Source organism: Myotis yumanensis, unplaced genomic scaffold (assembly GCF_028538775.1).
Source record: "Myotis yumanensis isolate MYYU_CA2020_CCGP unplaced genomic scaffold, mMyoYum1.0.hap1 SCAF_1, whole genome shotgun sequence".
Classification (NCBI taxonomy): Eukaryota; Metazoa; Chordata; class Mammalia; order Chiroptera; family Vespertilionidae; genus Myotis; species Myotis yumanensis.
This window is the reverse complement of record NW_027223752.1, coordinates 145,688,054-145,715,722: the sequence shown is the minus strand read 5'-3', so window position 1 is coordinate 145,715,722 and position 27,669 is coordinate 145,688,054. Positions and strand designations below refer to the sequence as shown.

The following is a 27,669-nucleotide window of genomic DNA, read 5'->3' as shown; positions in this document are numbered from 1 at the left end:
CAGCTTTTCATTTGATATAGTTCTTCAAATCCAGAATAATTTTCTCAATCCAGAATAGTTTATGTTATGACAACATTCCATCAGGCAGAAAAGGAATAGTATCCATTCAGTAAATTTGGCTAGAAATAATGCAGAAATAATTCTTAAATTTACCATGATGACTGTGCCCATCCATTTAATCTGTTCATTTCAGAAGCCTTTTAAAGTAATGAATAACACTTTGTATAGTTCTTTAAGGAATCATCCTTAATACAAAATTTTGAAACATCCTTAATGTGAACCTGAACTTCCTGAGATATTTTGGAACTAGCTCAAATTATCTTGTAGGGCACTTATATTGTGAGCATTCTAATTCAAAGAACAAAGCATCTTTCAACAAAGCAATATACATAGAAATTTTAAAACAAAATAATCTTTTCTATACAAAGTCAAGAGCAAAAAAAATCAACCCTAGAATAACTACAGTAACAATAAGATTAATCCACAACAAATATTCAGCCACCAGAACAATGAATGTGTCAACACATTTGGAAGTGTTAACACCTTAAAAAAAAGGACAAAGACAAACCCAAACATCTATTAATACACATTTAGCAGTAGGATATTATCTCTTTTAAGGCATCACAATTAATGCTTTCCAGATCATTATCTCTTAATAATGTTTAAAAATATTATTTTAGGCACATCGGAGAGTGCTTCCAATTAAATTATTGTGCGGTTCACTAAAATGCAGAGCAAGCAATCTTCCATTACCTTTTTTGCCCCTCCCCCAACTTCCTCCCAAACTGCCACTAGGGGTCAGTATAAAGACATAGTTCCCCTCACTGTTCGGGAGAAGGATATGGAAAAACATTCCCCTGTGAAAAGTCCTAGGCAACAAAGACAATACACAACTGTAGCATTACTAAGTCCAATTGATACATCAAGTCTATAACATGAGTTTACACTTACCGTAAGACTGCATTTTAATTTTGCAAATCACCTTGGATTATTTCTATGGTCAATGTTTTTTTAATAATAATTTAGAGAGCATTCTAAATGACAAGATTACTTAGCTAAGTGAATCTTTGCCTATTGGCCAAGGCCTATGATCTGGAACAGACATTAAAATTTATTTTCAAAGGATGATAGTACACATCTCTAGCCATCTCAAAGGTAGATATCCCATCTCTTCCTCAAGGAATGAAGAGTAGGAGAGTAAAATTGTGGTGTTTTGCCAACTTTAAGAGAGGTAGGGTTTTTTTCCTTCAAAAGGACGATCAGTTCACTGAACTACATACAGTCTTAAGTGCACAATAAAATGTAGGAAACTCTAAGGAATAACATTAGTCTATACTTAAATCTACAGAATGAAAGAAATGAAAAGAAACAGTAAAAATAAATATATATTATCTCTTCCCAATTCTATTTAATGGGTTGGGGATGAAAAACAAACAAACAAACACAAAAGCCTTGAAAAGCGCCTTCTGTACACATTTGAGAGATTTAACATTTCAAGAAGTTCATTAAGGTCAGGCCCTTCTCTGATGATACTGAAATGTCCTAGAGAGTTTGGGTTGCTGTGAATAAATAAAGTACTGCCCTGTCTTAAAGTGTTTACTGTGTGAAGTGCTGTATTCGGCATACCTTTTAAATATTTTTTTTCTACAAATTCCATGGCTTTCTTAGGCATGGTACTCCATGAATAATTCTAGTAGGTATTAAAATTTATTTAATGCTTTATTTTTATAATGAGGATATTCAAAAGTTCCAAAAGCTCTCAAATACACATCCATGTATTTGGGGGGCATTCTGCCTCTTTCTGGGGTCCTTTTGGGATATACTCCTTTCTGACTCTTCACTTTCTTTGTTGTGGTACTGACCTCATATCACAGTAGCGGGACAGTCCCCAGAGAGAAGCTCTTTGTCTTTGCTATTGTGGCGGCCAGCATTGGCCCAGCAATCAATCAATTTTTTCCCAGTAATCAATATATATGCTGCCCTCAGAACTATATTGAGTCAATACTGTTATGGGAAGTCAAGAAGGGGTATAAAAAATAAACAATAAAGAAACAAGGACATTGAGATAAAAGGAGTCTCAAGATTTTGGGAAATCATCCAGTTTTTCATGGAGGTAATGTAGAATAAGGATGAAGAATCTGAGCTAGTATGATCTATGTGTAAATACTAGACTTGATTACTAGTATTTTCTATAGCAAAACTGCAGTTTTGATTTAGCTACAGGCATTAAAATAATTATAGGTATTACTTTTTGTATGTTTTATTTTATTCATTGTTTTATTTCCTAAAATATTTGTCTCTCTTGAAAAACATCTAGTTAATAATCATAATATTTTGTAATTTTTTCATAGTTTATCAATAGCCAAAATTTAGTTAGTGTTGGCAAAGGGAAATGAAAAACACTGACCACTTTTCATTCTTGGGATAACTTAGAAACTCTAATTCTGATCAAATCCAACAGATGGCGGTGATGTTATAAATTAATAGTTTAAAATTTTCTTATAATATGTAGGATCTGTCCTTTAGATGAATGTCAATCAAGAATAATTCTCTTATTGCATAAATAGTGTAAAACTTTGATATGATGAATTGGATAGAAGAGTATAGATAAATATAATATGAAATTTAGCTGACAATAGCATTTTCTCTTTTAAAAAGCATTATCTTTTTCCTTTCCAAAAAGCATTACAAATTGAGAATTGTCAAAAAGGTTAGCAGTGAGTCAAGAAAGGATAAAGGATAAAGGATAGGTAAAGAATCCATACTAACTATGTGGATTATATTTTTACATAAAATTCATTATTGCTCTGGGATTCTATTTTTATTTTCATCTATTTTTTTATAGAGAGTTGTTTTAGCCTCCTCACTTTTTATTTACTAACTTAAAAATAATTTTACTTTTCTCTCTCTTTCTATCATTTTAAATAAGTGAATCTGGTTGCTCTTACCCTGTTTTCCTATTTCCTATTTCCTTTTCACATTTTTACCCATTTTAAGTGATAATAAAGAATTCTGCAGATAATAAAGAATGAAAAGTATGAATAGAAGACTCCCAAGGCCTTCAGACTTGGAGTGAATTACCCCACCATCTTTCCTGGGTCTCCAGATTACAGAGATCAGATCGTGGGACTTCTCAGCCTCCATAATCAAATGAGCCAATTCCAATATATAAAATTATCTATCTACCTATCTATCTAACTATCTAATTACCTTCCTCTTGGTTCTGTTTCTCTAGAGAACCCTGACTAATACACATATCAATTAAGATTTAGGGAAGATAAAGAATTATTACTAGTTAACTTATAAAAGTTTCCTTTAAGAAATTCTTCCTGTTTTGTAAGGAAACTAGAGGTCCAGTGCATGAAATTTGTGCACGGGGTGGGGTCCCCTCAGCTCAGCCTGCACCCTCTCCAATCCAGGACCTCTCTGGGGATGTCCAACTAGGCAATGGGATTTGTGTAATAGGAGTTCTATTATAATTTTTGGAGACCGCCATTATATATGTATGTGGTTGGTCATTGACTGAAAAGTCCTTATTGGCACATGACTGTGTCTTTGCAAAACAGGCTTATCTGATGACTTATTTCCACATGGGTTTTGAAGGTTTCCTAAGAGTTTATCCCAAGGTAGATCATCTGAAAGAATGTAAACTTCCTTGAAAGCCAAAATATTAAAATGTGCACTTCTTGCACTGTTAGATTTCCCATACAAGGCAGTGTTGAGTGAGTCTTTTTGTACTTACTTTGCATTAATGGGATTGCAAGTGGTCAGATTAGCCAGGGCCAGGGCTGCAGCTTCCCTTACCTCTTCATTGTCACTTTTCAGCAACTGAACTAACTGTGGGATCCCTACAGAAAAAAAGAAAGGTAAAATGTAACTTTGCCAACAAAGTTACCTAGAATATGGTAATCTAAAAATGTACAAAATGGTTTTTTCTAGTTTGCTTACCCTGATGATTGAAAAATTCTTTGCTGGCTGAATTCTCACACATTACCGAAATAGCTTGGGAAGCAGCAATTTTAGTTCCATCGCTTTCAGAGCCCAAAAGGGTTACAAGGCACTTTTCAACCTCTTGCTCATGAAAAAATTTTCTGTTTTCAGCTTTTATAAAAAATAAATAAATAAATCAGAATTTTGCTGCAAAAAAAATGTCCAAAATAGAATAGGAATTCAAATTATTTGCTAGCTTTAGTCATAGAGAACCTAAACTACACAAAAATATACCTATTTAACCTTTAGAACATAGCAGTTACACAAAATGTGTCGGGAACATTGATTGCTCTTTTTTCTATCTCCTTATATGATGTCACTTCGGGAAAGAAGATTCTATAATAAGAGAGAGGCGAGTTTTAGATTTAGCAAGAACTTAACACCAATTATGTGCCTGGAATGGTGCTGTGTTCACATACACTATCGTCTCACTAACAACAAATACCTGTTTATTTGATGTCTATTTTAAATAAAATCCCAATATTTGAAGAATAGCTAAGATGTACAAACTGGTGAGCTAGAGAAAGTAAAAATGAATAGTAAACTATGATTTCAAGTCTTAGGAATCTATAAGCTTATATTAAAAATTGTAATCATCTTTTACTTAAGTTACAATACATAGTGACATCGCAAAAATTAAAATAATTAAATTGCTAAATTACTATACACATAATCTAAGCATATATCAGCATAGTTTTCTTTATCTGAAAACAAATAAAGTTACAAATCTAAGTACATACCATGATAATTCACCCCATTTTAAAATAGTAAATTAAAAACCAAAGTATTGATGTTCTTTTCATTCTTTAATGTTTTTTTTTCTTTTTTTCCATTTTATTTTTTAAAATAAATTACAACCTCATTACTATACTAAAGAAAATATTTTATTCAACTAAATTAGAACATTAAAACCTAATTTTTTGCTTTGTGTTTATAGTTCATTCTAAATAAGTTGCTATCTATTAAAAAGCGTGTACTATAAAATATATATTAAACCAAATTCAGTTTTAATGCCACAAGAAATACCAGAGACTACTCTGAAAAGAAACAGCTTACAAATAATTTTTTGCTAATTTATTTAGCTCCTTCATTAAACTTTATTGTAGGTTTGATTCTCTAGTTAACCTTTATAAAGTCAATTTACATGATTAAAATGGAGGAATGTGAATATATGTTATTAGGATGCTGATAAATAAGAGAATATTCTGTTAAAATAAAAATCTCTGCAAAAAAATGCTGATGCTTATACTAATTGAAATAATAGCTACTAGTACATGTGGAATTAATTCATTACTTATACATATTTTAATTGTGTTTTTCAGAAATACTTTCAGAAATGACTGCAACTAGGTTTTCATTTAAAAGTTAATATATGATTTGTCTTTTTCAACCATAACTTTTAAATCACTCCTTTCACAGAAGCAGTCACATTTAGATGCCACCATATTTGCAAATACTTTGGCCTTTCATCTGAGTATCTGGCCATAATAAATGGCACAAGCTAAATTACTAACACTTCTGTTCATTCGTCTTAAACCATTCATGAACCATATCCTGTAATCCTATCACTTAAATCCCTTGTTCCTTTCATTTAAAATTAGAATTCAGGCAGTCCATAATGGTTTCAGTAAAAAGCTGCAATTAATAGTTACATCGCAAGTTATGTGGCTTATAAAATGTTTAAATATATATATGATCCTTATTTGTTTTTCTGAATAATCAAGATCTGAAAATTTTCCAGTCTCTAACCTAAAATGCTTAGAGTTAAAATTACAACTTCTCTGACAGCTCTAAGTCAACTTTACTAAACAAAACAGGAAAATTGGCTAAAAGAATTAATTTGAAAAGACTAAGTTTGAAGAATGTGATTGTTGCATTAAAAGAAAAACAGTATATATGTGATTATTGGAGAGATTTAAAAAAATAATTTAAATAATTTAAATGGGCAATTAGTTTCTCAACCCTGCTGATAGTGTTCTCAAAATCCAGCTGTGTTCACCAAACCTCAAAAGTGCTGACTGCGGCGTGGCTATAATAAATTTAAAAGATGAATTAACATAGTAACCACGCACCTTTATTGAATTGCTACACGGAGAAGTGAAGTATGTATGTTTTAATTATGCAGATAATAAAGATGGCAAGGTAATTATGCTATTAAAGAGGAACGTCCTTTAAAAATTACATTAGTTCAATATCACTAAACAAAAAGCATGAGGTTTTGTAACTGAAAATAAATCTGTATGTAATGATGCTTTTCTTCACCTCTTCTCCTAAGTCGCTATTGTGCCACCTCTGCTCCTGCTGAGATGTTAATGCCAGTTCATAAACCTCCTGGCAACGTGGTAATTAACACCTTCCTCCTCCTGATGCCAAGTCACAGGCATACAGATTTGGGCTTTCCATGGTTAAAATGCATGTTAAAACTTTATTCAACAAGCAAAACTTAAAGAATGTGTGCTATGTGTTTTGTATTATTGAGCCTACAAATTTTTTGATGATGATGAAAAGTAAAAAAAAAATGTTATAAATAAGCACTGATGGGTACATTGTTCTTAACAAAAGTATAATGAATAATATTTGTTAAAACTTAGTTAAGAATGGAATTTTCTATAGGTGGAAAATTATTTTAAAACTCCTTCTTGATTATTTACTTTCAATACAGAAATATTAGAAGATAACTTTGTTAATCCTTATAAGCTTTTAGAGTTTATCTTTGTTACTAATATCAAAGAAGGCGTGTCTAAAATAAAGCAAGGCATGCCAACCTGGCTGGGTCTGCGGGAGCGGGCAAGGCAGGCAGTGGCTGATATAAAAGGGGGTCGACAAGAAACACAGGTAGCACCTGGAAACAAGGTACGGTCTAGCTCTAGCACGAAGGCAGAAAGGAAGAGGTGGGGATCATGGAGCTGGCCAGGTGAACAGCATTACAAGTTAAGTACATCAATAAAAATAGAAGAAAATAGGCAAATGAGGAAGACGCCAGTCTATCCTCCTGCCGGGCCCTAGGGGAGAGGATTGGTTTTGAACACAGTGGGCAGCTCCACCCACAAATGCTATGGCTAAGGCAGTTCAGAGTCCTGAGGGGAATTCTGCTTCTGCAGAAGTTTGGAATAGAGAGATGTTCTCAAAGCCCTGTCCTGCCAATTAGGAGAGGCCTCACTCTTTGGGATGTGTGTACAGAAAGGAAGCTTGAAACTTTGTGGAATCATCTCTTTCTAGAGGCTCCAAGAATCAAGTTGCCAAACCCGACTATAAGAAAATTAAGCCACCTGTGCATCCATTAGATTTGCAGATTCATTTGACTCACTTTTCCAGTGTTTGCACAATCACCAAAGGTGGAAACAATTCAGGAAGGAAGGAGACCATGCCAGAAATTATAGAAAAGGTTTCCAACTGTAAGCTTTTCAGTAACAGATGAAACCTGTAAGACAAAGTTAAAGGATCTCTACTGCAATACACATGGGCAGTGGGTCAAGTGATGTCAGGGTAGCTGTAAATCTTGTTCCACCTGGAAGATGGGGGTTCTACTAAGCAATGGAAGTTATCTTTTGTCTTGTGCTTGGGTTGATATTCCAAAGTATCAGGTCAAACTACCTGAATATAGCACAATGGAGAGTATCTGAGCAAGAAAAAAATGATAACCAGTGGCCATATCATAGTACAAGATGGAAAAATCTCTGATTCCAAGCTAGGGCATCTGGACTTGATCCTATTTATTCTAGTTCAAGAGTTACTAACATGGAGTCCTGAATCCAGAAGGCATAGATGAGCTTCTGGCAGCCTATGAACTCCCTGAAGTTATAGGCAAAATGTTGAGTATTTGTGCACTTGGGAGGTGAGTCTCTTTCATTAGATTTTTCAAAGGATTTAATGACCCCTCAAAAATTGAATTTGGGTAATGTAGTTGAATGTGCTTGGAAGTCATCAGAAATATAGGCTGGAATTCAGAAGACAGGTCATAATTAGACACAGATTTGGGATTAATAAGCAAATAAGGAGTCAGCTGAAACATGAGTTACAAGTATGATTACTCGGGGAGATTTGAAAGACAAGACAGAAGTTGGGAAGGCAAGTTTAATATTGAAATGATAGGCAGATGAGAGAAAGCTGATAAAGGCAAAGGGTTGGTCTGATGATTAGAATCACACCGGGGAAGAGGAGTGCTATGGAAGCCAAGGGATATAAGAGGTTTCCGGTGGAGGGGGCAATCAACAGTGTGGGATGCCACAGAGATCAATAAAGAAAAAACTGAAAATGGATCTGTAGGATCTGGGAGTTGGGAGGTTAATGGAAAATTCTACAAGGACCGTTTTTGCAGGATGGTGGAAGCAGGAGGTTAAGGGATGGAGATAAGATGAAGAGGTGAAATTATTTAAATTGACTAGTCTTTTTTTTTTTAATCCTCACCCAAGGATATTTTTCCATTGATTTTTAGAAAGAGTGGAAGAGAGAGGGAAAGACAGAGAGAAATATTGATATGAGAGAAACACATCAATTGGTTGCCTTCTGCACAAGCCCTGACCAGGGCTGGGCCAGGGAGGAACCTGCAACCCAGGTACGTGCCCTTAACTGGAATCAAACCCAGGACCCGTTGGTCTGTAGGCCGACGCTCTCTATCCACTGAGCCAAGCCGGCTAGGGCTAAATTGACTAGTCTTTTGGTTGAGAGGTTGATTGAGAAGAAAAGAGGGCCCTAAAGCAGGGGCAAGAGAGGAAGAAACAAATTTCCATAAATACTCCTGGTCAATGAACAATTATGGGCCCCACAGAATGTTCCAAATTTACATCGGCTTCCTCCTATACAACCAATGGGACCAGGAGGAAAAGAGCACATTAGTGTTGCAATGCCGCATTAGAGAGGAGCTTCATCATCATCCAAATCTGGCCAAAAGTATTCTATTATCATCTGACTGATGAGGGAAAGACAAGGGACACCCCTGTCCATTTATTAAAATCAGATGTAGGCAGAGCACTTCTCATTTTGGAGTGTGGAATAGGTATAGAAGAAAGAGGACAGAGGTGTTCCAAAGTTAATAAGTATTCCTGGGGAAAATATTAAATAAAACAAAAACAATAATCAAAAGTATAATAGCAAAACAAACAAAACATGATTCTGGAGATCAAAAAGCTTTACTATGTAATAGGCAAAGAGATAGAATCTCAAACATATTTTGGCAAAAAAATTTTGACTCATAGGATAAAGGATTCTACTCAAATACAAAAAGAAAGCATCCTATATAGCAAACAGGCTGGCCTTACACTCAGACTCTACAAAAGCAAGGTTCATAGAACTTTGAGGAGAAAATGTTATGGCAGAAGAATTCCAAACTCAGCTACACTGTCATAAACAGGGTCGGGCAAAAGTAGGTTTACAGTTGTGAGTACAAGTAACAGGGTTTATTCTTGTATTATTATTTGTTAACTAGAGGCCCATTGCATGAAGAGATTTGTGCAATAGGCTTTCCCTTCCCCTGGCTGCTGGCACCAGTTTTCCTCTGGCACCCGGGACCCAGGCCTTCGCTACTCCAGCCGGAGCCTTCCGTCTTTGCTGCTCCGGCCAGAGCCTTCAGTCTTCGCTCCGCCGCTTCGAGCCTATGTATGCAAATTAACCGCCATCTTTGTTGGGTTAATTTGCATGCTCTCTTGATTGGCTGGTGAGCATATTGGAGGGATGGTCAATTTACATGTTTGTCTATTATTAGGTAAGATTATTGTATTCTTTTCCATATGAACAGCTGTAAACCTACTTTTGCCTCACCTTGTATGTATAAAGGCAACAGACATTCACAGGTAAGGACTAAAAACATATGCCACTCTTGACTATTCCTGAAAAAAAAATACTGAACTGAAAAAAATATACTCTGGTTAATTGAGAAACAAATGAAAAATAAAATCTTGAAATCTAGCCCTGATTGATGTGTTTGGTAGTTAGAGCATTGGACGTCTCACTTGAGGGTTATAGGTTCAATTCCTGGTCAAGGACATGTACCTGGGTTGCAGGTTCAATCCCCGGCCCCTGTCGGGGTGCGTGCAGAAGGCAACCGATCAATGTCTCTCTCACATAGATGTTTCTCTCTATCTTTTTCTCTCTCCTTCTCTTCCTTTCTCCCTCCCTCCCACTCTCTGTAAAATAAAATTAAAATAAAATAAAATAAAAATCAATGAAAAAAATATCCTCAGGTAAGGATTAACAATAAATAAACAAAATCTTGAGAAATTCACAATGTATACTGAAAGAGATATAATATGTACAAAACTCTAAAATTGTAAATGTGAATAAAATTGAATGTAATGGCAAAGTGATTCTTAAAAGAAGTAAGGTTTAAATAGATTTGATTTTACTTTTTAAATATATTTTTCTTGATTTCAGAGAGGAAGGGAGAGGGAGAGAGGGAAAGAAGCATCATTGACGAGAGAGAATCATTGATTGGTTGCCTCCTGCACAGTGGGGATTGAGCCCACAACCCGGGCATATGCCCCGACCAGGAATTGAACCATGACCTCTTGGTTCATAGGTCAATGCTCAACCACTGAGCCATGCTACATAGATTTTAGACAGGAGAAGCTATAACCCCTATGAAATGTACAAATATCAGGAAGAAAAAAAGTTTTCAAAGCAAAAATGCTAAATATCTTAAGATAGAAAATTTATCTTTAAAATAGCCATGATTTTAAAAATCTGTGTTACAAAAAGAATTAAAAGGAAATCAAGGAGAAAGCATAGAAAAATAAAAGCAAAAAATCATAAAATGTGATGTCAGAAATAAGGCCAAATACAATAGTTGTAAAAATAAGTCTAACAATGTTTTATCCCTTGCCTTTGGATCTAGTGGTAGTGAGGATATCTCAATATTGCTAAGTTCTGGGGACCTTACCATCTCTTGTTTATTCCCTTAACTACTTGTAAAATAGTCTCTTTATTTTCTCTTTATTTAAACCATCTGGAGTTTGCAAAGCTGTGTTCTGCCAAGACCATTTTTGATAATAATATGGCAATCTTTTTTTTTTAAGTGATTCTTTTTCATTTTTATTGCTTTCAGAGAGGGAAGGAGAGGGAGAGATAGAAACATCAATGATGAGAGAGAACCATTGATTGGCTGCCTCCTGCATGCCCCCTACTGGGGATGAAGCCCACAACCCGGGCAAATGCCCTTGACCGGAATCGAACCCAGGTTGATGCTCTATCCACTGTGCCAAACCGGCTAGGGCCATGGCATTCTTAATATATATTAGAATTTAAAGCTAAAAGCAGTAAGTGAGGTTTTAAAAAAATGAGTAGTGGATATAAAATAATATTAAATTGAGCAAAGTTAAAGTTATAAGGAAGAAAATCAACAGAAACAACATAATGGGAAGCCTCTAACATACCACTTTTCATCAGTGATAGATCAAAGAAAATAAAATATAAAGACAAAAAGGGCTGTACAATACAATTTATAAAGTGGAGCTAAAAGATAAATAGCAAGCTCTACATTCTACAAGAAATACACCTGTTAGTCTATTCAACAAATATTTATTCACTTATCTCATTCATTGTTAACCTTATCTTTTAGAATAGTGCTTTGCACATAGCATGCATACAATATATATCTGTTAAGTAGGCAAAGAGTATACTTTTCCAAGATTGTATAGAATGCTTGGACACATTGATAATATACTAGGCCTCAATGAAAATGCAAAGCAAAACTTGAATTTTTTCAAAATAAAAAATTTTAGGATTTAAGATGAAAAACTTTGAGTTCTGCATCCTGAATAAAAAATGGAATTTGGGATTCAGTGTAGGTCTCTTCTTCAAAGGATTGGCTCAATATATGGATATAGTAAAAAGCCTGACTAAAATACCTGTTCCATAAGACTAAAATTGAAAATAAATAATAAATTTTTATATTATATTATATTAATCTTTATATTATATAAATTATGGTACATGTTTTTTTTTAATAATTTTTATTTCTTAAAGTATTACAAAGAGTATTACATATGTCTCCTTTTTCCCCCCCTTCACATTCCCCCAGCCCCTACCCCCCGCCCCCCCCGCCCCGTGTCTTGTGTCCATTGGTTAATCTTATACCCATGCATATAAGTCCTTCAGTTGGTCTCTTAATCCCCCCCCCCCAACCCTCCCCAGGCTTCCCACTGTAGTTTAACATTCTGTTCAATGTTGCTCTGCTTCTGAATCTACCCCTGTTCATCAGTCCATACTGGTCCCCTTTATTTGTCCCAACCTCACTGGAGTAGTCTCAACCTCACCAGGGCCGTCTGAGCCTCACCAGGGCCGTTTCAACCTGACCGGGGTTGTCCCTACCACACCGGGGCCGTTTCGACCTGACCGGGGTTGTCCCTACCAGACCGGGGTCGTCCCTACCTCACGGGGGCTGTTTCAACCTCACCGGGGTCGTTCCTACCTCACGGGGGCCGTTTCAACCTCACCGGGGCCGTCCCGACTTCACCAGGGCCGTTTCAACCTCACCGAGGTTGTCCCTACCACACCGGGGCCGTTTCAACCTGACTGGGGTTGCCCCTAACACACCGGGGCCGTTTCGACCTGACCGGGGTCGTCCCTACCTCACGGGGGCCGTTTCAACCTCACCGGGGTTGTCCCTACCACACCGGGGCCGTTTCGACCTGACCAGGGTCGTCCCTACCTCACGGGGGCCGTTTCAAACTCACCGGGGTTGTCCCTACCACACCGGGGCCGTTTCGACCTGACCAGGGTCGTCCCTACCTCACGGGGGCCGTTTCAACCTCACCGGGGTCGTCCCTACCACACCAGGGCCGTTTCAACCTCACCAGGGTTGTCCCTACCACACCGGGGCTGTTTCAACCTGACCGGGGTTGTCCCTACCACACCGGGGCTGGTTCGACTTGACTGGGGTCGTCCCTACCTCACGGGGGCCGTTTCAACCTCACCGGGGTTGTCCCTACCACACTGGGGCTGTTTCAACCTGACCGGGGTTGTCCCTACCACACCGGGGCTGTTTCGACCTGACCGGGGTCGTCCCTACCTCACGGGGGCCGTTTCAAACTCACCGGGGTTGTCCCTACCACACCGGGGTCGTTTCGACCTGACCAGGGTCGTCCCTACCTCACGGGGGCCGTTTCAACCTCACCGGGGTCGTCCCTACCTCACGGGGGCCGTTTCAAACTCACCGGGGTTGTCCCTACCACACCGGGGTCCTTTCGACCTGACCAGGGTCGTCCCTACCTCACGGGGGCCGTTTCGACCTGACCGGGGTCGTCCCTACCTCACGGGGGCCGTTTCAACCTCACCGGGGTTGTCCCTACCACACTGGGGCCGTTTCGACCTGACCAGGGTCGTCCCTACCTCACGGGGGCCGTTTCAAACTCACCGGGGTTGTCCCTACCACACCGGGGCCGTTTCGACCTGACCAGGGTTGTCCCTACCTCACGGGGGCCGTTTCAACCTCACCGGGGTCGTCCCTACCACACCAGGGCCGTTTCAACCTCACCAGGGTTGTCCCTACCACACCGGGGCTGTTTCAACCTGACCGGGGTTGTCCCTACCACACCGGGGCTGTTTCGACCTGACTGGGGTCGTCCCTACCTCACGGGGGCCGTTTCAACCTCACCGGGGTTGTCCCTACCACACCGGGGCTGTTTCAACCTGACCGGGGTTGTCCCTACCACACCGGGGCTGTTTCGACCTGACCGGGGTCGTCCCTACCTCACAGGGGCCGTTTCAACCTCACCGGGGTTGTCCCTACCACACCGGGGCTGTTTCAACCTGACCGGGGTTGTCCCTACCACACCGGGGCCGTTTCGACCTGACTGGGGTCGTCCCTACCTCACGGGGGCTGTTTCAACCTCACCGGGGTCGTCCCTACCACACCGGGGCCGTTTCGACCTGACTGGGGTTGTCCCTACCACACCGGGGCCGTTTTGACCTGACCAGGGTCGTCCCTACCTCACGGGGGCCGTTTCAACCTCACCGAGGTTTTCCCTACCACACCGGGGCTGTTTCAACCTGACTGGGGTTGTCCCTACCACACCGGGGCCGTTTCGACCTGACCAGGGTCGTCCCTACCTCACGGGGGCTGTTTCAACCTCACCGGGGTCGTCCCTACCACACCGGGGCCGTTTCGACCTGACTGGGGTCGTCCCTACCTCACGGGGGCTGTTTCAACCTCACCGGGGTCGTCCCTACCTCACGGGGGCCGTTTCGACCTCACCGGGGTTGTCCCTACCACACCGGGGCTGTTTCTACCTGACTGGGGTTGTCCCTACCACACCGGGGCCGTTTCGACCTACTGGGGTCGTCCCTACCTCACGGGGCCTGTTTCAACCTCACCGGGGTCGTCCCTACCACACCGGGGCCGTTTCGACCTGACGGGGGTCGTCCCTACCTCACGGGGGCTGTTTCAACCTCACCGGGGTCGTCCCTACCTCACGGGGGCCGTTTCGACCTCACCGGGGTTGTCCCTACCACACCGGGGCTGTTTCTACCTGACTGGGGTCGTCCCTACCTCACGGGGCCGTTTCGACCTACTGGGGTCGTCCCTACCTCACGGGGCCTGTTTCAACCTCACCGGGGTCGTCCCTACCACACCGGGGCCGTTTCGACCTGACCAGGGTCGTCCCTACCTCACCGGGGTCGTCCCTACCTCACAGGGGCCGTTTCAACCTCACCGAGGTTTTCCCTACCACACCGGGGCTGTTTCAACCTGACTGGGGTTGTCCCTACCACACCCGGGCCGTTTCGACCTGACCAGGGTCGTCCCTACCTCACGGGGGCCGTTTCAACCTCACCGGGGTTGTCCCTACCACACCGGGGTCGTTTCGACCTGACCGGGGTCGTCTCTACCACACCGGGGCCGTTTCGACCTGACTGGGGTCGTCCCTACCTCACGGGGGCTGTTTCAACCTCACCGGGGTTGTCCCTACCACACCGGGGCTGTTTCAACCTGACCGGGATTGTCCCTACCACACCGAGGCCGTTTCGACCTGACCGGGGTCGTCCTTACCTCACGGGGGCTGTTTCAACCTGACCGGGGTTGTCCCTACCACACCGGGGCCATTTCGACCCGACCAGGGTCGTCCCTACCACACCAGGACCGTTTCAACCTCACCGGGGCCATCCCGACCTCACCGGGGCCATCCCAGCCTTACCGGGAAACAGGAAGTTTGGCCCTCTGTCCCCTGCCGGCGGCTCCCCACCTGACAAAATCTCCAGGCGTTCCTGGTGGTTGAACATCCAGCACTCCTGCCCTCCACCAAGTGCACAGACTGCCTGTCTGCTGTCCCCCAGCGCCCCACAAGAGACTGGGACCAGTGGGCATGTTTGTGCGCTTGCTGGTACAGCAGTTCCACAGTGCCGGCCGAGTCAGGCCCAGCCCTGGCCAGCCCCGGACCCGACTCTGCCCCCCGATTGCGTCCCTCCCAGATGCAAGGAGCTGAAATCTGCAGCCTGCTGGGATGGGCTCTGTACTTGGTGCCTCTGCACATCCTACTCAGTCTCAATGTGCTGCTTTCTATGCGAGGAGTTGAAATCTGCAGTTTGTTGGGTTGGGCTCTGTACTTGGTGTCACATCCTACTCAGTCTCAATGTTCTTTCTCTCCTTCCAGTTGTAGAGCTTCCACTGGGCCAACTTTCCCATGGTTCTGTATGATAGGTGTTTGTCTGATATTTGGTAGTTTCGATGTTGTTGTGTGAGGTAGCACGCACAGGTCTCTTCCTTATGCGACCATCCTGGTTCTCCTGGGTCTGCTTCTTGAGTGTGTCTCCCATGGCTGCGAGCAGTTGAAGTCTGCAATTTGTTGGGATAGGCTGCAAAAGCGCAGGTAGGTCTTTTTGTGCACCTGGCACAGCTTGGATGGGGATGTAAATTGATTAGGGCTGAGACTCAGGGAGTCGCCATGGCGGAGCAAATAGCACTGGCTGAGTCTCCGCGGCCCCTTGAATCTCTGCCAGGGCTTTGTGTCCCCCAGTGCCGGCGAGCAGCTGTGCAACAGAGTCTCCCTCGCTTTCTGATGGCTGCAAGGCCGTGCTGCCTCTCCCCGTAGGGTCTGGTGCCTCATGATCCCACCTGAACCAGCTCAGTGGATTTGAAAGTTTGCAGAAGCAAAGGCGTTTCTACTTGTGAGTCTGGCACAGCCCAGATGGGATTGTAAATTGCGTAGGGCGGGGTCACAGGGAGTCACCGGGGCGGAGACTCAGCGGCCCCTTGCCTATCCAGGACTCCAGGACTTTGTGTCCCCCAGTGCCGGCGAGCAGCCGAGCGCCAGAGCCTCCCTCGCTTCCTGACCGCTGGAAGGCCATGCCGTCTCTCGCCTTGGGGCCTGGGGCCTCAGAGACCCGCCCGAACCAGCTCAGTGGATTTGAGAGTTTGTAAAAGCACAGTCATTCCCTCTTGTGCCTCTGGCACAGCCCTGAGGGTAGGGCGGGGTCACAGGGAGTCGCCAGCGTGGAGGAAATAGCGATGGCGGCGTCTCCGTGCCCCTCGCCTCCCCGGGACACCAGGACTTCTTGTCCCTCAGTGCCGGCGAGCAGCCGCGTGTCAGAGCTTCCCTCGCTCTCCGACCACTGCAAGGCCCTGGCCGCCTCTCCCTGTGGGATCTGGGGCCTCAGAGACCCGCCCCGAGCAAGCCCAGAGGATTTGAGGGTTCGTAAAAAACCGAGAATCCATTTGCAGCCCGCGTGGCGTGTGACTGCGTACCTCTGGTTTTGGTGCCTCCGTAGCTCCCACTCAGTCTCACTGCGCTTCTTTCTTTTCCTCCAGTTGTAGATCTCCCACTGGGCCAACTTCCCCATGGTTCTGAGTGGTGGTTGTTTACTTCATAGTTGATAGTTTCAATGATGCTGTGAGAGAGCAGCACACACAGGTCCGCTCCCTACGCCGCCATCTTGGTTCCTGTACATGTTTTTTTAAATGTTGGCCATAATACTTGTCACTGTACCTCAAAAAGGGTGTCATGAACACAAGAAAGTCCAGAAAAGGAATGAAAATGATTACAGGATAACCTGAGAACGTGATTATTGGGAGAGACTAAACAAGACAAGGATTCTTCAGAGTGCAAAAAAATTATAAATGGCATAAATGAACTGAATACAGATTTAGGTATTAGATTCTAAAATAGTCAGAAGACACAATTTGGAACTGTAATGTAGTAGATTCACAAAATATTAAGTGCCAGATGGAAGTTAAAATGTATCTGGTCAAAAAATTTTTTTTTTGTACTACAAATAAAGAATGGATTTCAACAAATGGTGCTTGGTACATTGGGTATTCATGTACAAAAGACTGAAGTTGGCCCATCTGGTGAGGCTCAGTGGTTGAGAGTCGACCTTTGAACCAGGAGAAGACAGTTCAATTCTGGTCAGGTCATCTGCCTGGATTGGAGTCTCAGTCCCCAGCAGGGGGCATGCAGGAAGCAGCTGATCAATGGTTCTCTCTCCTCATTGATGTTTCTCTCTCTCTCTCTTCCTTTCCTTTCCTCTCTGAAATCAATAATATATATGTAGATATATATATATATATCTACATATATATACATATGTGTATACATATATATATTAATTTTTAAATACTTTTTAAAAGAATGAAGGTGGATACTTACCTCACACCATATACAAAAACAACTCAAAGACCTAAATATAAGAGCTAAAACTATTGGATGAAAACATAAGGAGAAAGCTTCATGACATTGGATTTAATGTCATTAATGATGTCTTGGATTTGACCAAAGCACAGGTGAAAAATAAAATAAATAAATAAATTGGACCACATTTAAAAAAAAAAAAAAAAAAAACAACTTCCCTCCATCAAAGGATACAATCAACAGAGTGAAAAGGTAACCCACAGAATGAGAGAAAATATTTGCAAATCATGTATCTTATAACAAGTTAATATCCAGAATATATAAAGAATTACTGCAACTCAACAACAACAAAATAAACCAGCTAGTTAAAAAATGGGCAGAGAATTTGAATAAACATTTCTCCAAAAAGATATATAAATGGTCAATAATCATAGGGAGAAGATGAACAAAATCTTAGTCATTAGGGAAATACAAATCAAAACACAATGAAATACCATTTCACACCCTTTAGAATGGCTTCTATTAAAAAAAAAAGGTGAGGTGGAGAAACCAACATGGAGGCATAGGTAAACACCTGAGATTGCTGCCTCGCACAACCACTTCAAAAATACAACTAAAAGACATAACGGTTCATCCAGAACCACAGGAAGGCTGGCTGAGTGGAATTTCTACAACTAGAAGGAAAGAGAAAAGCATACCGAGACTCAGAGGAGGTGCGGTGCTGAAGTAAATACAAAGGTGCGGTGGTGCATGTGGAGAGGGCTGGAGGCTGAGGACACGATTATCTTCTTCAATCGGGAGGGAGTCCCAGGCTCTGAGCTCCAGTTCCGGGCGAGTGTTTGGGGACCCAGACTCATACGGGAGAAACGGGACTGTCTGGCATCGGTCGGAACTTGAGGTCAGCTTTCTCTCGGAGGCACTCTCAGCGATTGCCAGGACCTCTGAAGGCAGGACTGAGAGCAGCCATACTGCTAGCTCACTAGGCCTGCCCTGTTGATCCCCTGGGACCCAGCCCCGCCCAAGCCCTGCATGGAGGCTTTTGCATATGAAAGGCCCGGCCCTTTGTAATCTGAAAATAACTTAACAAACTGCAGCTGCCCCAAGGCCCAAGGGCAACTTGCATTGCTTTACAGCTAGCTTCTGCTGGGTAGCCTTAGGCAAAGGCTAGATTAGCACCTCCTTAGATCCAAGAGCCAGTGTACCCAGTGGTCAGAGTGGGACCATCCAATTACAACTACTCAGATCTATAAGGGGTACACTCAGGGGGCAGACTCAGTGAGCACCATAGCCCCACTGAAGCAAGTCTTGCCCCATAAGGGTGTCTTCAGCACAGAAGTTCTCCCACCGTAGACACAGCTGATTCTCACAGCCAATTGGCCTGGAGGTCAAATCCTCCCAGCTTTACATACAACAATCAAGGCTTAACTACAACAAGACTGTGCACAAAGCCCACAAGGGGGTGCACCAAGAGTGTCTACCTCAGGTAATTGGGACACTTAGCACAGAAAACCACTCTATAGACACAGCGAAGCACAAAAAATGCCGAGACAAAGAAACAGGACACAAATGACAGAAATGGAGGAAAGCAAACTGCTGGATATAGAGTTCAAAACCACACTTTTAAGGTCTCTCAAGAACTGTCTAGAAGCCGCCAATAAATTTAGTAAGGCTCTCGAAAAGACTGGTGAGACTGCCGATAAATGTAGTGAGATCCTCAAGAAATCTAGTGAGACCCTCGAGGTTGTGATAAAGGACCAACTAGAAATTAAGCATACACTGACTGAAATAAAGAATATTATACAGACTCCAAACAGCAGACCAGAGGATCGAAAGAATCAAGTCAAAGATTTGAAATACGAAAAAGCAAAAAACACCCAACCGGAAAAGCAAAATGAAAAAAGAATCCGAAAATACGAAGATAGTGTAAGGAGCCTCTGGGACAGCTTCAAGCGTACCAACATCAGAATTATGGGGGTGCCAGAAGAAGAGAGAGAGCAAGATATTGAAAACCTATTTGAAGAAATAATGACAGAAAACTTCCCCTACCTGGTGAAAGAAATAGACTTCCAAGTCCAGGAAGCACAGAGAACCCCAAACAAAAAGAATCCAAAGAGGACCACACCAAGACACATCATAATTAAAATGCCAAGAGCAAAAGACAAAGAGAGTATCCTAAAAGCAGCAAGAGAAAGAAAGTCAGTTACCTACAAGGGAGTACCCATATGACTGTCAGCTGATTTCTCAACAGAAACTATGCAGGCCAGAAGGGAGTGGCAAGAAATATTCAAAGTGATGAATACCAAGAACCTACAACCAAGATTACTTTATCCAGCAAAGCCATCATTCAGAAGTGAAGGTCAGATAAAGAGCTTCACAGATAAGAAAAAGCTAAAGGAGTTCATCACCACCAAACTAGGATTATATGAAATGCTGAAAGGTATCCTTTAAGAAGAGGAAGAAGAAGAAAAAGGTAAAGATACAAATTATGAACAACAAATACACATCTATCAACAAGTGAATCTAAAAATCAAGTGAATAAATAATCTGATGAACAGTATGATCTGGTGATTATAATAGAATCAGGGACACAAAAGGGAATGGACTGACTATTCTCAGGGGGGAAAGGGGTGTGGGGGGTGCAGGAAGAGATTGGACAATAATCGTGCACCTATGGATGATGACACTGGGTGGGGAGTGAGGGCGGAGGGTGGGGTGGGAACTGGGTGGAGGGGAGTTATGGTGGGGAAAAAGAGGAACCAATGTAATAACCTGAAAAATAAAGATTTAATAAAAAATAAATAAAAAAAGGGTGAGGTGAGGTTGAAGAGGGTAGAGGGGGGTATAAATGGTAGTGGAAGGAGACTTGACTTGGGGTGGTGAACACACAATATATTATACAGATGATCTATTTTAGAATTGTACATCTGAAACCTTTATAATTTTATTAACCAACTAGAGGCCTGGTGCATGAAATTCATGCATGGGGCGGGGGGTGTCTCTCAGCCTGGCAGTCGGACATCCCTCTCACAATCCAGGAGAGGGATGTTGTGCTGTCATCAGCACATGGCTCCTAACCGCTTGCCTGCCTCTCCCTAACCACTCTGCCTGCCTGCCTCATTGCCCATAACCACTTGCCTGCCTGCCTGATCACCTCTAACCACTCTGCCTGCCTGCCTGCCTGATCACCCCTAACCACTCACCTGCCTGCCTGATCATCCCTAACCACTCTGCCTGCCTGCCTGATCGCCCCTAATCACTCGTCTGCCTGACTGATTGCCCCTAACTGCTCACCTGCCTGCCTGCCTGGTCACCCCTAACCACTCGCCTGCCTGCCTGATTGCCCCTAACTACTTGCCTGCCTGCCTGATCGCCCCTAACTGATCTCCTGCCTGCCTGATAGCCCCTAACCCAGTGATGGCGAACCTATGACACACGTGTCAGAGGTGACACACGAACTCATTTTTTTGGTTGATTTTTCTTTGTTAAATGGCATTTAAATATATAAAATAAGTATCAAAAATATAAGTCTTTGTTTTACTATGGTTGCAAATATCAAAAAATTTCTATATGTGACATGGCACCAGAGTTAAGTTAGAGTTTTTCAAAATGCTGACACGCTGAGCTCAAAAGGTTCGCCATCACTGCCCTAACCACTCGCCTGCCTGCCTGATCACACCCTAACCACCTCTGCCTCAGCCCCTGCCATGGCAGCTTCGTCGGAAGGTCATCCGGAAGGTTGTTCAGCTATCTGGTCTAATTCGCATATTATGCTTTTATTATTATAGATGTCACGCCAATATATTCAATTTAAAAAATAAAAAATAAGTGTTGGTGTTAAGTGGACAAATTGGAACCCATGTGCACTGCTGATGGAAATATAAAATATGGAAAACAGTATGGCAAATCCTCAAAATATGAAGCATAGAATTATCATATGATCTAATAATTCTACTTCTTCGTATATACCCCAAAGAATTAAAAGCAGATATTTTTACATCCATGTTAATAACAACATTATTCACAATAGCCAGGGGGTAGAAACAACCCAGATGTCCATCAATGGATGAGTGGATCAACGAAATGTGGTCTATACATACAATGGAATATTATTCAACCTTAAAAAGGAAGGAAATTCTGACACATGCTATAATAGACCTTGAGGATATCATGCTAAGTAAAATAAGCCAATCACAAAAGGGCAATTATTGTATAAGTAGGGGCCCGGTGCACAAAAATTTGTGCACTGGGGAGGGGGTTCCTCAGCCCAGCTTGCCCCCTATCACATACTGGGAGCCCTAGGGGATGTCCTACTACCTGCTCCCTGCTCCCCTTGGGGAGTGGGCCTAAGCCACAGTCTGGCCTCCCTTTGTGGGAGTCGACTGGGCTGATCAGGGGAAGGCACCAGCCCCATCACCACACTGTTGCAGCCACTGCCAGTCACCGCAGCCACCAAGGTGTTTTCATCAACACGGACTCCAGTCCCTTTACCATGAAAAAATGACAATTTTCTTTAGGCATTTTCAAGAAGTGTCTTTCATGGGATATGACATTTCTTTCTTTCTTTATCCTCACCTTGGGATATGTTTCCATTGATTTTTAGAAAATGTGGAAGAGAAAGGGAAAGACAGAGAGAAACATTAAAGTGAGAGGAACACTTTGATTGGTTGCCTCCTGCATGAGCCCTGACCTGGGCCGGAGCCAGGGAGGAACCTGCAACCTAGGTACATGCCCTTGGTCAGAATTGAACCCAGAATCTGCGTTGGGCAGACCGAGGCATTATCCACTGCGCCAAACTGGCTAGGACAGGATATGACATTTCTTAACCCTCCAGCAGCAGACCTTCATTTTTTTCTCCAGGAGTGTGGTAAAAAAAACCCTAGATCACTTTTTGGACTCTTATTACCCAAGTTACTAAGAATATAACCAGTGGCATACAGGGAGCTTAACCAATCAGCAGTCAGAAAAGGTGTTTCCTCTGTAGTTCACACCAATTGCTGGTTTGGCCCCTGCCCAGGCCTAACGCCTCTGGCGAGTCATTAGCCCTGGGCCAGGGCACCCTCAGCTCCAAGCCACCGGGGCCATCAAGGATCGCTGGCTGGCTGCGCCCCGGTTCGGGCCGCCACCACCATCAAGTATCATTGGCTGGCTCCTCCCCGGCCCAAGCCTAAAGCCTCTGACCAAGGCATTAGGCCTGGGCCGGGGCACCCCCAGCTCCCCGCAACTGCCATCAACGATCGCTGGCTGGCTCCGCCCTGGTTCCCCGCCTCCACCACCATCAACAATCGTCGGCTGGCTCCTCCCCAGCCCAAGCCTAAAGCCTCTGCCCGAGGCTTTAGGCCTGGGCCGGGCAACCCCAGCTCCCGCTGCAGCTGATTGCTGGCTGGCTCCTCCCCGGCCTAAGCCTAAAGCCTCAGGCCGAGGTTTTAGGCCTGGGCCAGGGCACCCCCAGCTCCCGCCGCAGCTGATCGCTGGCTGGCTCCTCCCCAGCCCAGGCCTAAAGCCTCTGCTCCAGATTTTAGGCCTGGGCCGGGGCACCCCCAGCTCGCTGCCACTGCCGCCTGCCGCAGCCGCATAAGATCGCTGGCTGGCTCCTCCCCGGCCCAGGCCTAAAGCCTCAGGCCGAGGCTTTAGGCCTGGGCCTGGGCACCCCCAGCTCCTGCCCCAGCTGATCGCTGGCTGGCTCCTCCCTGACCCAGGCCTAAAGCCTCAGGCCGAGGTTTTAGGCCTGGGCCAGGGCACCCCCAGCTCACTGCCACCGCTGCCGCCGCCACCGGGGAAGATCACTTGGCTGGCTCCTCCCAGGCCCAAGCCTAAAGCCTCTGGCCAAGGCGTTAGGCCTGGACTAGGGACCCCTAGCTCCCGCTTCAGCTGATCGCTGGCTGGCTCTGCCCTGGTTCCCCACCTCCGCCGCCATCAACAATCGCTGGCTGGCTCCTCCCTCACCTAAGCCTAAAGCCTCTGGCCAAGGCTTTAGGCCTGGGCCAGGGCACCCCCAGTTCCCCTCCGCCACCGCCACCATCTATGATCACTGGCTGGCTCGACCCGGGTTCCCCCTGCCATCACCGCCATCAACCATCACTGGCTCAAGGATCACTGGCTGGCTCCTCCCTTACCCAGGCCTAAAGCCTCAGTCTGTGGCTTGGAGCAGACATATGCAAATTAGCCACCATCTTGGTTGTCAGTTAATTTGCATATACTCACTGATTAGCAAATGAAAAGGGTAGCGGTCGTACGCTAATTACCATGTTTCTCTTTTATTAGTGTAGATTCCACTTACATAAGTAGTTAGAACAGTCAAAATCATAGAGACAGGAAGAATGGTAGTTGCCAGGGACTGCAGGGAGGGGGAAGTGTTTGATGGGTAGAGTGTCAGTTTTGCAAGATGAAGGGAGTTCTGTGGATGAATGGTGGTGATGACAGCACAACAACATGAATTTACTTAATGCTTAAGTGAATTTATTTATTGGTTACTTAAATGATTAAGATGAAAAAAGTTATATTATGTGTATTTTATGACAATTAAAAAAAGAATAGGACTTTTCTTTTCTTCCATCAAAACCTGCTTCTCTTCTTGAGTTCCTATTTCTATGAGTTGCACCATTCTACTACTAGCTGTGGAGGCCAGAAAGCTGGCCTTATCCTAGACATCACCTACCTCTTCCCCCAGTGCATGTGGTCATTCAGAAAACTGTCCTGGTAATTCTCCTTGCCTCTGAGTCCATTCCAAGCACCATGTCTCTGTTTCAGGACACCTTCACCTCTCTCCAAAATTCCCCCAGCAACCCCCTTCCTGATCTTTTTGGCTGCTCCTGCACAATTCCAGTCTCTTCACTTTGCAACAAGAGCGCTCTTTCTTTGAAAAGTGAAAATCTGCAATGTTCCCTCCTCTTTCTATGTCAATTCAAGGCTCTTTGTTGCTATCAATATAAAGTTCAAAGTCCTTAACTTGACTTATAACATCCATTAGCATTTGGTTTCTCATTACTCAACAACCTTAACACTCAGTTTTCTGCTGCATTCTATTCACTAACCATTCTGAAAACTTTCAGTTCTGGAACTTACCAGCCTCTGTCCCCCTCTGGCCTTTACACACACTGTTCCATCAGCTTCAAGTGCTGCTGATCCTATCCTCTTCCACCAGCAGCTCCTTCGCCCAGCCAATTTCTATTATTTACTCTAGGTTCTAGCCTGAATAGGTCCTTTCTATTTCAGGAAGACTTATCTGATCCAAGTCTGCCTTAGGTGGTCCTCCTGGGTGACCTCATCCTTCCATCATCAAACCCATTTACATTGTGATTGCCTATTTACTTGCCTGTTCTGCCTTTATGGACACCAAGGGGCTAAGCTCAGTAAATCATTAATAAATGAATTAATAAATAGGTCCAGAGAAGCTGTCGTTCACTCATAGTCACACACCGAGGTCAGTGCAGTGCCAGCAGTGGAACTAGTAGTAGAACTGAAACACCAGGAACTCCATGCAGTGTTCTTTCCCTTACTGTGTCACATGAAGGTGATAAACTCATGAAACTCACTACCCCAAAAGAGGCTGACACAATCTTTAAACAGCCCAGCCATATTAATCCAAAGAGAAGTTGAGATATCCACAAATTTTAAGTGTGTCATTGTTCCTGTCTTCCTACTACCCTCTCTTTGGGTCTCAAACAGCTAAGGTCTGCAATAGATAGCAAAAAGAACAGACCAGATATGATAAGGTCTAGTTCCATCAGATAGAATACAGAATCAACCAACTTTTGCCAATATTAAAAACCTTGTTTTTTATAGCCTGTCTTTAGATATGGCACATATACTAATAACATAACTCAAAAGCCACTCTATATCAACTATATACTGGACAGTGAAATTTGGCTTACTGTATTAAAACCTCGCCTGAAGAAATCCAGTATGGGTTGAAAAGGAAATGTTTCCCATAATATACACAGAGACATATATATAGATATGAGTATGTTTGTTTAGAATATAACTCACTTAAACTAGTCAAAGTTGTTATCATTCATATGAGGAGTGACGTGGAAGGGGAAAAATAAAGTCACATCTTTTACTAAATCATATACTCCAAATATACATAAATTAAAACTATAATTTCATCTTTGGTGCTTGTGATATAATTAATCTCTCATATTTTACAGATTTATGTCAACATAGCTTGCCACTGAAATGAAATTGTATTATGTATAGTATGAGCATATTATTTTTCACAGCTCTATAACATGGCACTGACTCAGCTGAAATCTGAAATTACTACATAGATATCATTCTAAATGTGGATTTATTGAAATAATGTTTTCAGGATCACAAGCAATGTGCATATTCTGCATAACTCCAAAATCAAGAGAAATAAAGACTTACAACTTAATTTAGGACTTACTCATTTAAAATAGACAGGGTTATAATTAAATCATATTCAGTTTAGTATATCCTTGACAAAGCAATATCTATTTTAACTCACTGGCATTGAGATGAATTTTGGTCTTAAATAGTAAGTATAGCACTATTCTCAAATGGTCATTTAAAAGCAGACAAATACTCTAGTGTTTGCTAGTACTAATCAAAATCAAGAATACAGACGGAATATGTGTGCTTAGATTACATAAATTGAGACATACGTTCATAAGCTGCTTTAGTAATTGCTTTTGCTGCATTCTTCTGAATATCAGGAATTGTAGAGTTTTCTGCAAATACTAAGAGTTTCTTAAGACCCCCTGTCTGTTGAATCTGCACCATGGTATCCATATCTTCAAGGCAATTGGCTATCACTGAAAGGGCTTCTATATGAAGGTCATTCAGTTCCTAATAATAAAAGCAAAAACAATTTTAGAAAGTTGTACTAAAATAAATTTATACTTTCCAAATTTTACACAAGAGGAACTACGGTCAGTCAGAACATAATGTAATTAATTTTGTTGGGACAAAGACCCAAGGAAACAGTTCTGCTTATTAACATAACATCACTTACCCTAACCCAGTGGTCAGCAAACCGGCTCTCGAGCCACATGCGGCTCTTTGGCCCCTTGAGTGAAGTTTTAATCACACTGTACATGCGTGCCCGCACGTGGTATTTTGTGGAAGAGCCACACTCAAGGGGCTGCAGTTTGCCGACCACTGCCCTAACCGTTTGCCCCATCTTTTCTCATCTCCCCTACTCCAAAGGGTTTTATAGATAAAAATAATTACTGGAAACTTCCGGTAATGGTATTCAAGTGAAGGTGCTCATACGTTTCACCAAAAATAATGTTCAAATCTGGAGAAAAATTGTTTTAAAAAAGCAGACAGAAGCTGAAGGAAAGTATATTCCTTAAAATCTCCAACTGGTAGAGAGAAGCATGTGAGCATGTGGCTTTCTTGCCTGAGGAATCTCCCAAATCCCCATAGCAGTGGAAAACTGCAGCCTTACCTGAGCTAGAAATTTAAGATGGAAATCCTTAAAGTGAAAGAAACACAGAAAGATGCGTCGCCTTCATGGTATTCCACACAGCATTGCTTCTGATCAAGGAGCTTACTTCACAGCAAAAGAAGTGTGGCATTGGGCCCATACTCCTGGAATTCAAGGGCCTCACCCTGGTCCTCATCATCCTAGAGCAGCTGGCTTGATAGAATGGCCTATTTGAGATTCAGTTACAGGACAGCCTGGTGGCAATACCTTGTAGGTCTCGGGTGAGGTCCTCCAGGAGGCTGTATAAGTTCTGAATTGGTATCTAGTACTAGTATATGGTGCTGTTTCTCCCATAGTCAGGGTTCATGGGCCCAGGAATCAGGAAATGGGAGGGATATCACTCATTATTATCTCTAGTGTCCCACATGCAAAAATTTTGGCTGTCTATGTGACCTTATGTTCTGCTGATCAAGAGGTCTTAGCTCCAAAGAGAGAAATGCTTCTATCAGAAGACACGTAAAGAAAAGATTGCTGCCTGGCCAGTTTGGGCTCCTTATGCCTCTAAATCACCAGGCAAAGAAAGGAGTTACTGTGCTGGCTGAGGTGATTGGTCCTTACCACCAAGAAGAAATTGGATTGCTACTCCACAATAGAGGTAAGAAAGATTGTATCTGGAATACAGGAGGTCCCTTGGGGTGTCTCCTATTATTATTATGCCTGGTGATTAAAGTA

General features: G+C 42.9%; 1 protein-coding gene across 5 annotated transcripts in view; it reads right to left on the bottom strand.

Annotated features, from left to right (window-relative positions):
• The window catches only part of ARMC3 (armadillo repeat containing 3), a 97,613-nt gene that overhangs the window by 31,683 nt on the left and 38,261 nt on the right, over nucleotides 1-27,669 (bottom strand). For all 5 annotated transcript variants that reach the window (XM_070408247.1, XM_070408253.1, XM_070408276.1 and 2 more), the window contains 3 exons: nucleotides 26,171-26,354; nucleotides 3,949-4,101; nucleotides 3,743-3,848 (listed from right to left, as the gene is read on the bottom strand). In XM_070408247.1, coding sequence (XP_070264348.1) covers nucleotides 3,743-3,848; nucleotides 3,949-4,101; nucleotides 26,171-26,354 — 443 coding nt within the window. The remainder of the gene's footprint in view (nucleotides 1-3,742; nucleotides 3,849-3,948; nucleotides 4,102-26,170; nucleotides 26,355-27,669) is intronic.